At 35.2% G+C, this 17,205-nt stretch overlaps 1 protein-coding gene across 1 annotated transcript in view; it reads left to right on the forward strand.

The window, feature by feature from the left end:
* The window catches only part of ABCA13 (ATP binding cassette subfamily A member 13), a 168,900-nt gene extending 157,415 nt beyond the window's left edge, over positions 1–11,485 (forward strand). The window contains exons 59-61 of the mRNA XM_052704176.1: positions 7,009–7,114; positions 8,462–8,599; positions 10,597–11,485. Coding sequence (XP_052560136.1) covers positions 7,009–7,114; positions 8,462–8,599; positions 10,597–10,686 — 334 coding nt within the window. The 3' untranslated portion in view covers positions 10,687–11,485. The remainder of the gene's footprint in view (positions 1–7,008; positions 7,115–8,461; positions 8,600–10,596) is intronic.
* Positions 11,486–17,205: the final 5,720 nt, after the last annotated feature.

The raw sequence follows: 17,205 nt of genomic DNA on the forward strand, positions 1-17,205 counted from the left end.
TCCGGAGGAAAGCTTGAAGAAAAAAGTTAAAGAACTTTAAAAGACATGGACTGTGAGTTCAGAAATGGGCAATGTTTTCATGCTGGTATTTAAATTTGTGCTACATTAATTCAGCCCTACTGTGCTGTATGTGCATCAGAGTACAATTTCTTTGTCATTTTATCCCATGTTTTCTGCAGGAGATTGCAATAAAGCTATGTACATCTTCACTTAACGAACAGCTGAAAATGAATATTTCATATTTTCTTCCTTTTATTGTATGTGATCTGTATCGTCTTTATTAGGCATTTTTCAAACTTCTTTGTAAATATTTGTTGGAGCAGTGCTTCATGAATGTCAACATCTGTGCTTTTGATAATACTTAAAGGAAACAGGTTTTCAAATAATTATTTCCATTTTATAGAGATGTAAATGAAGCATTATGAACATTTTAAAGTTAAAAGGTTTTGGACAGCCAATCTGGGCAGTTTAAGGCTGAATATATTAGCATTACATGATACTTGATACATTTGAAGTACAACTTGTTTGTACTTTAACACTGTTTTGTTGGTTGATCAGAAATTCAACACGAGCTGGCAGTGTGCTTTTGCAGCCCAGAAGGCCAACTTGTTGCATCAAGAGAAGCATGCCAGTAGGTCAAGGGAAGTGATTCTGCCCCTCTGCTCTCATGAGACCTCTCTTGGAGTATTGTGTACAGTTCTCGGGCCTCCAACACAAGAACACCTGCTATCTTCCAATTTAGCAGAAAGTACCTTGAATTCCTTCTGCTGATTAGAGCCCTTGGTCTCAAGGTGGGCACACAAAATCACAGAAAGGCTTACGTTGGAAGGGGTCTTAAAGCTCACCCAGCCCCAACCCTGTGCTGTGGGCAGGGCTGCCCCCCACCAGCTGAGCTGCCCAAGGCCCCATTCAACCTGGACTTCAGTGCTTCCAGGGATGGGGCACCACAGCTGCTATGGGCAGCTGTGCCAGCTGTCGTCTCTAGCTCTCTTGGTGAAAAATCTTCCATCATCTAATCTAAATATCTCCTCCTTTAGTTTAAGATCGTTCCCTTTGTCCTGTCTGATTGAGTAATAGTTAGTTGATTTCCCTTCCTACCCTCTTAACAGGATAGGAAAGCAGTAGTGAAAAATGTGATCTGAGTGAGACTGAGTGAGTTACCACACATTACACATCTACAGTGGTGGGGTAGTTTGCTCCCATAGTGCTATTCTCATCCTCCAGAAACATGGACTGCTTTCTCAGCAACTTGGAATCTTATTTGCTACACATCCTGGATGTTTCAGTATCTAAAGCCCTTGTCTGAGCTTGTACCTCCAATTTATCTTGTGAACTATTCGTGATAGGGATTTCTGGAAGGAATGCTTTGTGATGACACAGTCAAAGCTTACACAATAATGCAAATACAGCAGTGGTTTAAATGTCAATATGGCTGTCTTTCATTCTAATTTTTTTGTTTTAACTTGGTAATTTCAAATTGAAGTGTTGATAGAATCCCATTAGTAGACAATTTACTAATACCCTAATATCTCACTACAAAAAACAAAGAGGCAAAAAACTGACAACAACACAAAGATAATATTACTTCCTCCTACTTTTTTTGATTGTAGAGTCTCAGTGGACAATAGTTCTGATTATTCTGTACCATCAGCCTTGCATAAATTTACTGTGCTGCTGTTCCTATTTCTCAGGGTATGCAGAATGTCATAAATGTAACAGATCTCTAATACTTGCCTGTATGTGCAAACATATACATACATTTGAGCATGGAAAGGTTTTCTCTGCATATTAACATCCAATTAATGAGAGTTTGTGAGATTCTTGTGATGTATTTGGAAATTAATGCCTAAGCACTGAAATGTCTAAATTCAGAGAGCAAAGTAACACGATATTCTACACTGTTCATAATTTAAGACTTTCACAGTTATGGTAATAGTATTGTTGAATACAAAAATTAACTTTTGGCAACTTGAGAGATAAGTCTGAGGAGTGTATGAACAAAAATGCATGTGCAATGTTACTGAACCAGTGTTACCTATTGTTTTAATAGCTTTTGTAATGTTTCTATTGTTACCTTGGAAAAATCATGATCAATTAAAAAGATGAAACAGTCTATGAATAGCACATGGAAGATAGATTCTATAAGTTAGGTGTTATTGTATCTAATTAAGTTTTTTTGTTTGTTCTGAATAACAGCAGAAAGAATTTGCATTTTACAAGTGATATTTTTGCATTTTATATTAATTTAAAAATTAAAACACCTGTTTTACTTACATTTAGAAACCTTTTTTTCCTTCCTAGATATTGTATTTATCTGCCACTTAACAGATAAAATCATTATGTCTATTTTGTGATTGAAAACTATCATAAATTGTTGTGGTTTTTTTGTAATTCATTTTATTTCAATTTAATACTTTTTTTTTTCCAATGTTTTTTTGAGGTTGCTTTTATTTTTGATGCTTTTTTAAGTTTTATTCTTTTTATAAGCTGTATTTTTTTTCTAGAATTGCAAGGGGAATGACCTGAATCTGTATCCTGTGCCTGAACAATCATACTGAAATAACTAAGTTAGCTTGTTTCGATGAGACTTTACAAAAAGTAGAACCTTCTCTGTCTGCAAATGAATGCAAACTGAAGCCTTGTGGTGCACAGCTCAGTAACAAATTATTCCCCCACTTTGATTTATGGCATATATTCTGGAAGATGCAGTTCCTTTCAGATGTTAAGTGGCAATGTTCTTTTTATTATTTTTTTGTTATTCAGTAATGCCATTTTGGAGTAATCTTTTGATCAATCAGACTAGTGCATGCATAAACTATGCACAGTATATTTCCACTGGTAAACTTTCTGGGAGCTGTAATTTTTTGATGTATATTCTTATAAACATACACTTATATATAGAAATACATACATACGTATTTGTGCTAAAATTTATGATGCTTTGCTTATTCACTGATAATCAAGAAATAAGGCCAAGCTCATGTTTTGCTGAGGTCTCTTTCAGCAGTTTTGGGATAGGGATTTGGAAAGAATGTGTTCTGGGAACTAATCGTTTTTGACTCTGCTGTAAATTAAAACAGTGGTTTCTAGATTAGGTTTGTTTGAGATCAAGCAGCTCCTAAGAGTTTTCAAGGAAAATACATGCTATTGTACAGCAAATAGAATTCTGCTGATAATGAACTTTACCTTTCACAGAGAACAGAATGTCATCGGCTAGCTTTGGGAAACACTGGGTTAGTACCTCTAAGAATGCCACATGACCACTCAATGGTAGGCTCATCTGAAAAGCCACAAAACACTGTGTTCTAGCAGCTTGTCCCAGAAACGGACACTGTGAAGTTAGCATTTCTTGATTTGCTTCCCAAGGTATCTCCTCTATTTGTTATTTGTAAGAATTTTCAACCTTTGGGCAACTGAATCCACTTCCATTCCCATGGCATGACTTGAAGAAGCCCTAAGAAAGCAGTCAGGGGTCTTGCTCATCACTACAGTTCTGTAACTGCATGTTGTGTGGAGACAACTGAACTAGTGTTATGCTATCTATCCTTCTAGTAATGGCATCATGGCTGTGGAACTACATCAAAAGTGCAAACCCCTTTTCAGAACAGGGAAACCATTTGGGCGATTAGCCCAGGCAGACCTCTGCTTTATTTCTTACTATCAGCTACAAGGTCAGTCTCTAGACTCATCTAACACAGTATTCCCACTCAGTAATATCTCCAGGAGAGAAAAGACTGAGGACAAGACAAACACATTAAGATAGTCTTCCACATAACTCAACCAGCCTTCAGTAATTAGCTGCTTATTCCTAAGCCAAATGTGGATTTTTCCCCCTATGAATTTCCCTAATCTCTTATTCAACTCATGTCAAATTCTGGCATCCAGCACATCCTGTGTCAATGAGTCCCACAGTTTTCCTGTGTGCTGTACAGAAAATTACTTCCTCTTACTGAATTTGAATTGCCTTCCCTCTAATTCAATTTGATACCCCTTAATCTTGCATGAAAAACAGTGACATAGAAGAGTGGAGAAGTATTCCTTAATTGTATTGTCTAGGCCAGTCATGATGTGGGGTTCTATAAAACACTCTTCTACCATCCAGTCATCTGAAAAGTTTTAGCCCGTTTTATAAATCCTGATATGGAAGTTGTTCTATTCCTCCTTGCCATATTGTGCTCCTTTTTCTCTCTTGTTTTTTGAGTGGCTCAATGAGCTTTGCGGCCTGTACAATTACAGGTGAGAACAGTTGGATGCATTTTTGTAGTTTTTACTAAGTTCATGCTTCACTGGATGTTACTGTTGATATACCAGTTTAAAATCAACTGGCAATTTAGATATTTGGTTTGGTCTTGTGGTGGCATTCTAATAGTGTTTTAACTAACATCACTAGATCCAAAAGACAAGTAAAAAAATGAGTTTGGCTGAAAGAGAAAAGAGCAATGATAAAGAGGAAAATATTTTAATTAGAATATGTGTTTGTGTCTCTGTATGCATATATACAAATAAAAACGCAGGTGATGTCTATGATAGAAATAAGCAATGGAAAATATCTTCATTAAATAGCTTTGAAGAAATTGTGATTCTTTTGCAACAGATGGCTGCTGAACAGGTGTGCTGGCTCAACTTATGTCATTCTCATGGTAATGTTTCCCTACATAGGTTTTGAACTATTAGGTGTTAAAGGCTCAATCCTAACAGAGCTATTCAAACCAGATTGTACTTTACTCTGTAATTCCAGTTCTGGTTTCTGAATTAATTATTGTCTGATTTAGAGAGGAAAACAGTGGAAAAAAATGGTCAACTCAATTTCCATTGCCTCAGTTTACTACTGGAAGCATCTTGCTGATTATAGCAAGGGGAAATGTTTATTTCTGATCAGCTTACTCTGTGTAGGGAGTTGCTGAGCTGAAAAGAATTGTAAAATCAAGATATAGAAGAACTATAATTTGATTGGCCAGAAGACTAATCTTTTAAAGTTTTATGTTTGGACTGAGCTGGTGTTTGTGCCATTCACAATCTAGAACTGAAACAGTTGCACAGGCTTATTAGTCTATGCTAATCAGACTTTTGATTTATTTTCTTTGGAAACTCCATTGCCTGAAACAATTTCATTTTGTGAGACCAATGAACACCTCCATAAGCCAGTATTTTTCAAACTGTGATTCAGCAGCGGATGGCTAGAGATGCTGGAAAGTTGATCAGAATCAATGATCTCTTGTAAAGCATTGCCTCAAGTTGGCTGTCATCTGAATTGAACACTCTTGTTAACTATATCCTTCTTTGTAATATCTTTTTTATTGTCACACATATTTTGCAGGGATGATACTATGCATTTAAAAGATATAATTAGAGATGAATTTTTTTTGTTAAATAATTATGGGGCAAACCAGCCAGCCGCTGGTTTGGATTTCACCTTGTTGTGGATCTGTTTGGTGCAACAACACCATTCATCTGCCAGGTCACACTGGGCAGGAAACAGCTGGTACCCCACAGACTGGCCTGGAAATAATTTGACTCACTGATCATCCCTCAAGAAGAAACAAATAAAATTGCATCAGGATTGGATCTTCTTACTACATTTCAAGTGGGTCCATGGTTGTGTTTGACTAAAAACAAATAAAAAGACCCAACCAACCAAAAATCAAAAAGAAAAAAAAGAAAGAAAAAGAAAAGGAAAATAAAAGACAAAACAACCAAAAGCTTTATAATAATGGAGATTCTGGTACTGCACAAAATAGAAGTTAAACCTCTTACACTGCTGTATGTGCATTGCTGATGAGGGATGTAATGATATTCATATGAAGTGTTTAGCTGAAAGTTACTTAGTGACTGAACAGGACATACATCTCCAAATAGCCCATAGTATTTTTGTTACATTTTGACTGAGATTCTGTAGACATTAATTTCTGTATTTGAGAAGAGCAGCATCATAAAGATTTGATCATCTGAAAGTGTGCTTCAATCCTGCCAGACCCATTTAATTCAGTCACTACCACGAATAAGCAGGTTTAGCCAGCAAGGAGTGCTGTTGTGGATAACGGAGGAAAGTTACCAGAAACAGAAGAACTACAGCAAAGGATTTGGGGTTGAGTAATTGTGCAGGTGGAGAGTAAATTAAAGGAAATAACATTGGCATGAAGGATGTGAGAGTGCTGGAGTGGGAATACAGGGGAACTGAAAGGTTCTTGGGAGGATGTGGACATGCAGCTAGAGATCCTTGTCCTTCTCTCAGCTCTGCCTTTCCATTACTCATGGGAATAGATGCAGTTTGGAGCCAGGGGAATGAAATCCCTTGAACCTGTGCTGCATAACTTCTGCCACTTACACAACATACATGAGGCTCATTTCAGCGTTGATAGGTTTATTGGAACTTCCCCAGTTACATATATTAGCAGGGAGTAAATCTAATAAAAAATGTGTTGGCTAGATTGGCTGTACTTAACTTTTATCACATGTATATTGAGAGAGAAATTCATTTCCAAAATTATTCTATGAGACAGATTGTGTGGCCATAGAGCTTAAGTATATTCATTAACTTTGCCATCAACCTAAATAAATTTTTATTTTATGTATGTGCAAAAACATATTGTGTGCACATTTGCTGAAATACTAACTGAGCTGTCACATCATTAGGAAAGTTAAAATAAAGGATTTTGGTTCTCTTTATGATAGGTAATTGTCATAGTGTTTTTGTAGTGCCAAAATTAACATATACTTCATTTACTGTACAGTACATTGTGTAATGAAACGTAGTATTCTAGTTAAAACCTAGGGATTTAGCTTGGGTTTATTGTTTGTTTCTATTTGTTATCATTAATTTAACAACTCTCTCATTGAAATCATTGTCTACTAGTAAATATTAAAGTGGTAATATCCCAGTGATAATGCTGTAGGGATACACAGTGTTTTATTTGCCATAATCGTTACAGGAAAATTAATTGAAATGAGTGCTCTTGCTGCCTTCATAGTGTAGACAAATGAGTCTATATTTCTGCATATCATTTTCAGGTTTGGAGATGGCTATTCTGTCAAAGTTTGGCTTAGCAAAGAAATAAGCTATGGAAGAATGATTTTGGACTGTCTAAAGCTGCATTTTCCTGGAGCACAATTTAAGGTACAGTTAAAATTCCTCATTATAGTAATTATTGTATGGCAAGATTAAGAGTGGGCTGATAAGAACAATGCTTATATGTGTTTAAATACATTGATTTTTCTGAAGAAAATATGCATGAGCATCTCTTTCATTTTCTTATTAAGCATTTGTTACACATCTGACTTGTGATATTGATTAAATCAATTCCAAAGTATTTCAAGCAGCATAAATATATAGGTCCTTTCTCAGAGTAATAAATTCTCTTTGATTTTATTGTGGACCAAGTTGAACTTGTACTTGCTTTGATTGGTTTCTCAGTGTTTAAAGAGATTCTTTTATTTGGTATGGAACCTTCCAAAAGACCTACAGTAATTAGATTTCAAAGGACTTTAATTCTTAATTTTTATTTTGTAATATGTTATCTTTGTTTAGGAAAAAAAAAAAAGTGAAACTATGAATGCCTTAGTTATGAACCTTCTTGCACATATTTTTATTCATGTTTGTGCATATTCATATACATATATATATAAATGTCATATATATTTTATATAATAGATATATAATATCTATCTATCTATCTATATACACATATATATATATATATATGCACACTATATAAGAGTTTTTAAATATATAAACTTTTTTTCCAGGAAGCTTATCAGTAAATAAATAGCATTAAGAGAGAGAGAGACTTCTGTCAGGTTGAAATTAAGTTTTGTTGTTGATTTTTTCTTTAAAGATGATGAGCATCCCACTGCAGAAATTGTTAGTAAGAATTCTTTTATATCTTACCCCACTGCATTATAAAATATCCTTTCTTTACATTTGTTCTTTGTTAGTTCAGTGCAAGAATCAAAGGCAATATGTGATATACAAAAGCTCAAATAAAGTCCAGAGATTTACAGAAACCTTCCCTTTTTTAAATACCAGCTACTTTTTGCTATAATGGTGAGATGATCCAGTATTTTTTTCCTTTTGTATTAGTGAAATAGTGTAGTCAAAATAGTGATGTGTATGGGTAGGCATACCCTATCCTATTTGAGCAGGTAAACAAATAGATTTAATTTTTATTTACTGCCTTATGTCTTCTCAGATGACTATATAAGTACTACCATCAGTTGAATTTAAAGCATATAGCATAAAAGTGTCCTAAATTTATATATCTTTTATTAAGTTAACAAAATGCAATCTCAAAACACAAAATGTGTGTCTTCAGTAGACAAAATATGTTCTTGTTTAAAAGCTCATGTTTTTCATGTTTCATGTAGCTTTGAGAGCCTACTGAGACCAGTCTGGTTATAGCAAGCACAACTTCATCATCATGTATAGTCACCTTTATGTATTTTTGTTGGTTTTGCTTCTTTTAAGGGACAACATCTTAACCTGCTTGAGTACCATGTACCACGAAGTGAGGGATGCCTAGCTGAGCTCTTCAGAGTCCTAGAGAACTACAAAGCTTTTCTCCAAATCAAACACTATTCCATTAGCCAAACTACACTGGAGCAGGTATTTTCTTCTTCTTCAGCAGTTCCAGACCATCTCAGGTCTACACAGTAATCACATTAACCTTATTGCTCTTACACTGTGGATAAGCACAAAACAACATGAGAAGGCGTGTATATGGTTGGACTGGATGATTTTGGACTAGATCTTTTCCAATCTCGGTGATTCTGTGATTCTATGGTTCTATGATATTTGCTACGAATGCAAGCTTAATCACTATTTAAATACATCTTATTTGTGCAGGGTGAGAGGGTGGGACTGTGAACTGCCACCGCCACAGATAGTTGAGATCCTATTAATGCCCTTCAAAAGACTGAACAAGTCTGATAATCACAGTAAATCTTAGGCTTACAGGCCATTTTCCTTTGCGGGTTTTCTTTTGCAGTACTACAATACACAATAGAGCATAGTAGAAATGCACAAGCAAACTGAAGAGATCCTGCTATTAGTGACTGTGAAATCCTATTTGGGCAGAAGGAACAAGAAATCAATAGCAAGGATGACATTTCTGAATTGCTGTGATGTGTTTGAGCATCTTGTATGTAACTTCTTGTGTATTCTGCAAACTGAAGGAGTTGCATTTGGTCAAAATATCAATTTTGTATGATAAATGGTGTGAAGTTATTCCTTTTACCCTTGTGCAAATCATTAATGAAATATTCTGATTTGTACTAATCTTTTTAATGGCTTTTGAATTATCTGTTCACAGAATGGATGAATATAAGGTGATTTGAGCCTGATGATCAGGAATAGTTCATGCAAGCTTTACTTCTCTGCATTATTCATGGTGATTCATCACCTCAGTCACCTACTATTACTTCTTCCCCAAGACAAACTGAGTGTCACTTTTAAACAGTTTAAATAGTTCTCTTGAATAATAAACATCCTTATTATTCACTCCAAGTTTGTTTGTACATGAATATGATCATTTGAATCAAGAATAGCCATCTCTTCTGTTCCATTCCTTGCTGTCAAATAGTTGTGTGATTGAAAAGCAAATAAGCCTTTCTGTAGTAAGTTCTGTTTAGAAAAAAAATATATATATATTTATATATATATATATATACATAACAGAGGCATGTGAGTTGTTGAATAGTCAGTGTGCAGTGCTCAGAAGTATACCTTTGCCTTGAAGTCTTTGGACCTTCATTTATGTGATAGTGTTTGACAGAAACAATAGGGTCAAGTTCTTCTGTCATGCTTGCTGGGAAAAATGTTGCTCAAGTAGGCTTACTCAGTTATCTTTATCCCAAAAAGAGACTGAGGAGACTGTTTAGCTTCCTTTATTCAAATAAAGTCAATAGGAACAGTCCCCTCAGGGTCTCACAAAGTGTCTGAGAAAACAGACTCCTCTTAGCTCTACTTCCCAGCCACGTTGATCCTCCTGCTGTCCTCATTGGCTGAAGTGCTTGGAAATTACAGACTTCCCAGTCCAACTGATACATGTTCCTCCTTGTATGTGACCCCCCCTTCATATCATGCATAATATATGTAACTCCAAATTTATGCTGGAGTTAATAGGAGGAGTTCACAGGGTGTAGAAGTTAATTAGGCTATTCATCCTATGTAGTAACTCCAACATCCGTAAGTTCAAGTTGTCAATCAAACTTTATAACTGAATCTTATTTGGTGATAGTTTACCAAGTAAGTAAAGAACACAAAGTGGAGAGGAAGTTGTAAGCCTCTTCTCAACTTGTCTCCAAGTACACCTTGCTCGCAAGGCTGTTTTATCTCATGCTATTTCAAGTGCAAAGTAAAACAATTATTTCCCAGTAACTCATTTTACCATTGCTTTTACAGTTCATCAGCCTGTGTGTTAGCTGGAGAGGTGAAGAGGATTTCCTTATAGAGTTTACAAAACATCTCTAGAGGGGTTCTCACAGCATAAACTATTAATTTTTGTGTCAGAAAAGCAGGTGAAAAAAATCACTAGGCATGTCTCTGAATTTTGTGTTCAAATATTGTTATTTTCAAAATTTTACTTCTTTCTTGTCTTACAGATATTCATTAATTTTGCTACACAGCAGCATGGAATCTCAGATTCTTCACAAGAATCTCCCACTGTTCCTCAAGACCACCTGCCAGTTTAGGATCAGAACAGGATACAGTTTCAACAGCACGTGTGCATATATGTGTTTGTACGTATATAAATACACATTTTATATGCAGTGAAAACTTTCAGCTGTTAACTGTTTGTGACTGAGTGAGAAGCATGTAGTACGAGCAGAGGTGAGCTGGCATTTGTAGGCCAAAAGGAATGTTATCAGTTCTCAGTAATGCAAGAGAGTAGTGACCTGCCAACAAAAACTCTGCCAGAAAGTAATGCTTTGAAACTAACTGCAATTTTATAATAAAAAGGGCCAAATTAATGCATCTTTGCATAACGTAAAAAGACTGGTCTGAAATGTCACTGTGTACAAGTGCATTTTCTTTTGGTAGTAGATCTATAGTCATTCAAATGCAGTAATTTTCTCTTGCATGCACACTTAGTTGCTAATTTTTATGTGACAAGTCAAGAAAAACTAATCAAATAGTAGAAATTGCTAAGCTATCACCCGACATTTGTATTTAATAGGAAAAATTGGGAGCCTTTTGACTTTTGCATTAATTCATATCTGTGTTGTGACAAGTTAAATTAGCCTTTTTATTGCATAACGGATGCACTGTATTCCATGAGGATTTATGTTGAATCGGGTATTAGTGTACTAGTCTACCTCCTGGTTATGTAAAGTAAATTTAATAAGCTTTCATAAATCATACTTGACAATGAGTTTTCCCTTATGCCTACAGGTCGTTGCTGGAGAATTCCTAAGCATCTCTTTAATAACCTATTTCCTTTTTACCAACTTTTTCTTTTCTTCCCCTTCCCCCCCACAAAAAAAAATAAAATCTGTTTTAGTATTATGCTAAAAGAAATAAGCATTCAGACATTGATCAATAAACTTTTCAATAAATGTGTATTATGGTCTTATGTACTGCATATAAGGTCATGCCAGGGCATTCAGCCCATACATGTGTAAATGAAGTAAAGATTTAATGATTAAATACTTGTGTATGGCACTGGGAGAAAAAAAAATAAAAAAAAAAATATTGAGGAAAATTAATCATTAATCATTGAAAGGGCTTGGAATGTAGAATCTACGATACAGTGTCACAACTCTGCCATGTTCCTCAAGATCCAAAGCACAGAAGAACCGTCAAATCTGAGCAGTCACCACACTGGTAGAGATACAATAGGATGATTGTGTTCAAGATGAAATTCTTTATCTTTAATTTCTGCATGAGGCTGGGAGTTTGAAGATTCCATCAGAACAATAATGGTTAGTATTACAAAGCAGAGTGTGAAAGAATTGGAGGGTGAAAGAAGACAGACACTGGAAATTTGGGCAGAAATGGGTATGTTATCATAAAACTATACTGCTTAATTTCAGGATCTTGGGGATCTACAGGATCTACAAAGCACAGCCAGACATTCTTTAGTCATAATTTGAATTTACTTAACAAGTGAAAGTTTCTGAAACTCTTGCTGGGATGGAAAAACAGAAACATGACAAGAATTTGTGTTACAGAGCTTTTTTTTTTTTCTTCCTGTTCATGTGGTTAGATCTGTAAATTAGTGACACAGTTTCTTCTCTTTCTTTCCTTCTTTCATTCTCTCTGTTTCCTTCCTTCCTTCTTTCTTCTTCACTTTCATCCTTCCTCCCCCTTCCTCTCCTTTCCCCTTCCTTCTTTCCTTCTCTAATCTCTGTCTTTCAACTATTCCTTAAAAAATAAACATATGTGAGGAAATTAAATGGATGGATTCAGGACAAGAGATAGTGTCAGTTCCCTGAGCATAAGGAAGCCTAGTCAAAAGATATAAAATTATGAGAAGGGAGCCTATTCCTGCCCAGGAAGTGGGCCAGGGAATTGAATTAATAAAACAGTCCTGCTTAGGTCAATGGAAGCTTAAAAGAATACAGGACTTGCTGTGGTGAAACTCAGAAATGATGGCCTACCTGAATGTGTAGATAGAGGAACTTTTTCAGTGTTTGGCGATGTAACACTAATTAAATGTCATTTTTCTCTGATTAAAACATGAAAGATTATATTGCTCTAATAGATGAATATGGTAAATAAGGTTTACTCCAGACTGATAGTTGAGTAAATCCAGTTAACAGTGTTTTTCTTTTTTTAAATTGCTTCATATGCATCTCAGGAGACTCAATTTAATTCTGGCAAGTAGCAAACAATGTTTGTCTTCCAATCCTTTATAGTTGAAGAAGGTAAAAATCTAATTGCCTTGCAGTGTACTGGTTTTTGTCTCAGAGGGCATTTTCCCTTTCCTTGACTTGCTGCATTCCTGAAATATGTAAGTTTCAAGACCACTTTTCGAAGTTGCTTTTTCTTTTTTTTTAATTAAAAAGTCCTAAACTTGTGGACAGACATTAACATTTACATGTTAATGATGAAAGAGTCCTTGAATTCACAGATCATGCAGAAATACCTCTTCTTCTAATACCCGTAAATTCTGAATCAAAGACATATAGGGATTTTAAACAATAACTTCTGTTGTGAGATTTTAAATAGAGACGGTTCATATTATTTCAGCTGTAAATTTCTCTGTGAAAAAATACCCTTCACCCTGACTGCTAAACTGATATTAAGTTCAAATTTAGAAAATCAACTGAGTATCTCAAATGTCAAACTGAGGAGACAGTTTTCATATTTTTGAGAGACTAATCCACTATGTAAGTCAGCGGAGGAGCTTCTACCAACCACAGAGTAGATTGTTTGAGGCCCTAGCTTAGTTTATGTAAAATTATAGAATAAGATGGGCAAAAATAAACTGTAGGTCTAAACCTTAGATCAAAGAATCACAAGTTCAATAAAGAAAGAGGAGTGTTTGGAGTAGTAGACAAGATGGCAAAACTCATCAAGTTAAGTTTTTTATCCTGCCTCATATTTAATTTCTGTAGATTTCTGCAATGAAAAGAAGGAATTTAATTCCTGGTTTGGTTCAGTAATGACAAAAATGATAAATTTTACTCAGATTAGAGGAGAATGTGATTTCCAGCAGAGCCCTTTGAGCTTATTTGTCCCTGTGAAATCTGGGATCTGAAATCTCCTTAATTGTGGAGTTGAGTCTGACTCTTGTTGAAACTGCTCAATTCATAGATCAGTCTAAACCTAATTTAGGTAAGAATATTACTTCCCTGGTCTTTTCCTAGTAAGTAGTAAAGCTTACAGTTTATTTGATTCAGCCAAATGTGATTTAATCCATTTGTATCAACACTTTCAAATTTTCTTTCTAAAGAATAGGGAGATCAAAGCTAGCAATGTGAATATCTCTCTTTAAGAGATTGACAGTAACTAAAGAGAAGGCGTTTCCTGAGTTGCATGTTAGGTACTTGCCAGTAAAACTAATGCTGCAAGTGCAATGAAGTAGGGCAGCAAGTGTGAAGCAGAAATTGCAGCTATCTTGTTCTTGCAGAGGAAGCAATAGCCTACTGTTTTCGCCAGGTAAGGTTCTGCTGAATGTTTTAGCAAATGAGTTCTCCATGCTGAATAATGATATGGAGTTCTGAAGTAGTCAAAGCATTTTTCTCCCTAATGAAGTTTTAGTAACATAGTGAATGTTGTTTCCGCAGTGCCCTTGTGCCTATTGCTATGAGGAAATATGTCTTGGGGCAAATACTGGCTCCTACAATGATTCTGAGAAAGCCATAATCAGAGACTTTTGCACTGTAAAAGCATATGCACATCCTTAGCTAAGGCAGATCAAATCAGCAGTGTCCATATCTGCTTTCCCACAAAATGAAAGCAGTGAAACAATAAAAAAATAACTTATGTAAGTAAATGGCTACGTTGACTAGTCATAGTAGATTTCCATGTTCAACCTATTTATTCCCGCTATAGGATACCATACATGGATAATTTTGCTTCTTGTTAGGCTACTGGTGCCATGGACAATTTAAAGGAAATGCCTTGGGACTCAGCTCACTATGAGGCATCTAGCAGGAGTTGAACAATATCCTTTAGCATCTTGTAGTGTAAGGTAACATGAAGCAGGAGTCCTTCCACCCTTGTAATGAGGCTTATCGATAAGTGTATTGCACATAACTTAAGGAAAATAATAAAAACACTTTATCCTTTAATTTTTGTTGGAATAAAAAATTGCAAACTTAACTCCATGTAGCATTTTGACATCACTCTTTATTCCTGATCTACACACATTATTACATTCAAAATCTAAACCCCTCAAAGCCTTAACAATATTCTAAGGATTAAGTCTCTTGGAAATTGATTCAACTTCTTAAAAGTAGAGGTTTTTTTTGTTTTGTTTTGTTTTGTTTTTCTCTTTTAACTTGCTTTCAATCTGGTTCTTAAGACTTGAAAAATTTTGAGAGAGCTTGAGTGAAGAAAGATGGATTTGTTCTGAGTGGAATATTCATATAATGATTAGCTAAGGAGTTGTAACTAACAGTGTGTCCAAAAAGAGTGTGAAATTGTTTTCTTAATAGAAGTCTATTAATATGTATAATTTTATTAGTAATATGTGAATCTACAATAGGTTGAATCTAGATAGAAGAAGATTCTCAGTCTCTGAAAGGTAAGCGTTTGGCACATTTTCAAGTTGTTGATCTCATTTTAGTCGTCTCTCTTTTACTATGTTTTAGATTAATGGGCAGGAAAAGTTAATGTACAAAGTAAATTTTCAGTATCTTTTCTGTTTAGCAAACTGTGCAATTAGCAATAGATTTTCTAGATATACATCAATTAGGAACAGAGGAATTGAAGCATCTCTCTATATAGAATACTATAAAGCATACGTGTCCAACCTGCTAGTTTTATGGTTTTATTGCCCTCTTTACTTTACAGCAGAATGTGAACTATCACAGTTAAATAATGTGGTTTCATATGCAATGCAATCATGTACTAACAATTTTTTAGGCAGCTCTTTTTAATTCCCTCGAGTCAATTCACTTGTCATGCTGAAGAAGTAAGAATTATTTGAATCAAAAGGCAAAGGCGATTGGGGGCCTTTTCTGTAAGAGCGTATTTGTATTTTAAGCAAACTGTTGTAGATATGATTGGACGATGAAGACTGAGATGCAATTATCTGATGTGATCTGAAGACATGACAGGACATGGTTTCAAGACTTCTCAGTATAAATAGTCAACGTTGTTTTCCAATATAAGAAGGTAAACACAAATTAACTAAATTTCTTGTCTGAGGCTGCAAAATAAGAAGTAGTAAAATCATGATAAGAACCCTTTGTTTTTTTTTTTTTTTTTTTTTGAGATATATATGCGGTCTTGTGATTGAGTTTATAGACAGCAGAGCATCAGCATTTTTTCAATCCATTGATCTTGTCTCGTAAGATAGGTCTCACAGTATTTAAAACTAAATAAAGACTATCTTGCTCAGAGGATTTGAAAATGAGATAGTTTTATTCATGGGTCAGTTCTCCAAACCCATCCCAAATGTGCAGCCAGACAAAAAGGCAGAGTGGGAGGGAAAAGAGAAATGAGGTTAATGAAAAAGGGAATAGAGTGAAAGAAAAAAAGAATTTCTGGAAAATAATTTGTTTTGCTGTACGACTGAAGTGGAGGAAATTTGGAGATAGGTTGCCCATAGCATTGTATTTCTCAAAACCACAAGAATAAGGAAGGCCATGCAAAAGATTTTGGGAACACTCAGAATGAAGAAAATCCTTAATTCTAATAAAAAACAAACCTGACATATCATTCTCCTTATTAATGTCCATGAAGGCAAAATTTGTTTACCATCTGACAGTTGGTTGTTGCATATGAACTTGGCTGGCATTGTGAACCCACAGTTCTGCTCACTGATGGAGCCTTTGTTCATTTTTTAACATCTCATTGCTTTTTGCTGTCAGTTGTGTTCACAGGGCTTCTCATTACACATCTCTCTGAGGATCATTATATTCAGTTTTCTCAAGAACTTACTTCAGTCAGGATCTAGAAAGATTTTGACAAATACCTTACCCCATTCTACAAAACTAGCAGTCTTTAAGCAGCCATAACAAAAAATAATAATAAAAAGAACACCAAGTTTTCTAGTTCACAAATTATTATATCATTTTCCACCTGTTTGTCTCCCTCATATCCTGTTCCTTGGATTCTGCTTGTGTAGTCCTGAATTGGATTTTTCCACACATATACAGTGTCTGTTTACATTAGGCTAAATGTACTATTTACAGAAATATATTTGTTATATAGCATTTTATCTCAGTCTTAAATTCATCTTGTAATGAAGTTGTGGCCGCATATTGGAATGCATGAAGGTGACTTTTGGCCTTAGAAAAATGAAGAAATGTAATCCAGTTTGGGAAAGAACTGACTGTGCAGCTATTATTGAAAGCTAACTAGAGGTTACAGTTTCACTGCACAAAAAAGGTGTAATGGAAAGGAATAAGGGGTAAAAGACTGGTGACTTTCAACTTTTCCAAACACTAGCAAGTCCTCAGTTATTCAATTGCAATTACAGTTCACTGAATTAGCTACTTAAAAACATGAAGTGTGGGTTCTCTGGGGCAGATTCTCAACGAGGGTGTTAGAAAAGAAAGGTGAGAAAGGGCAAAGGCTGAAAGTACCACGGCTTT

The sequence above is a fragment of the Tympanuchus pallidicinctus genome, unplaced genomic scaffold (assembly GCF_026119805.1).
Source record: "Tympanuchus pallidicinctus isolate F22 unplaced genomic scaffold, pur_lepc_1.0 scaffold5, whole genome shotgun sequence".
Taxonomy (NCBI): Eukaryota; Metazoa; Chordata; class Aves; order Galliformes; family Phasianidae; genus Tympanuchus; species Tympanuchus pallidicinctus.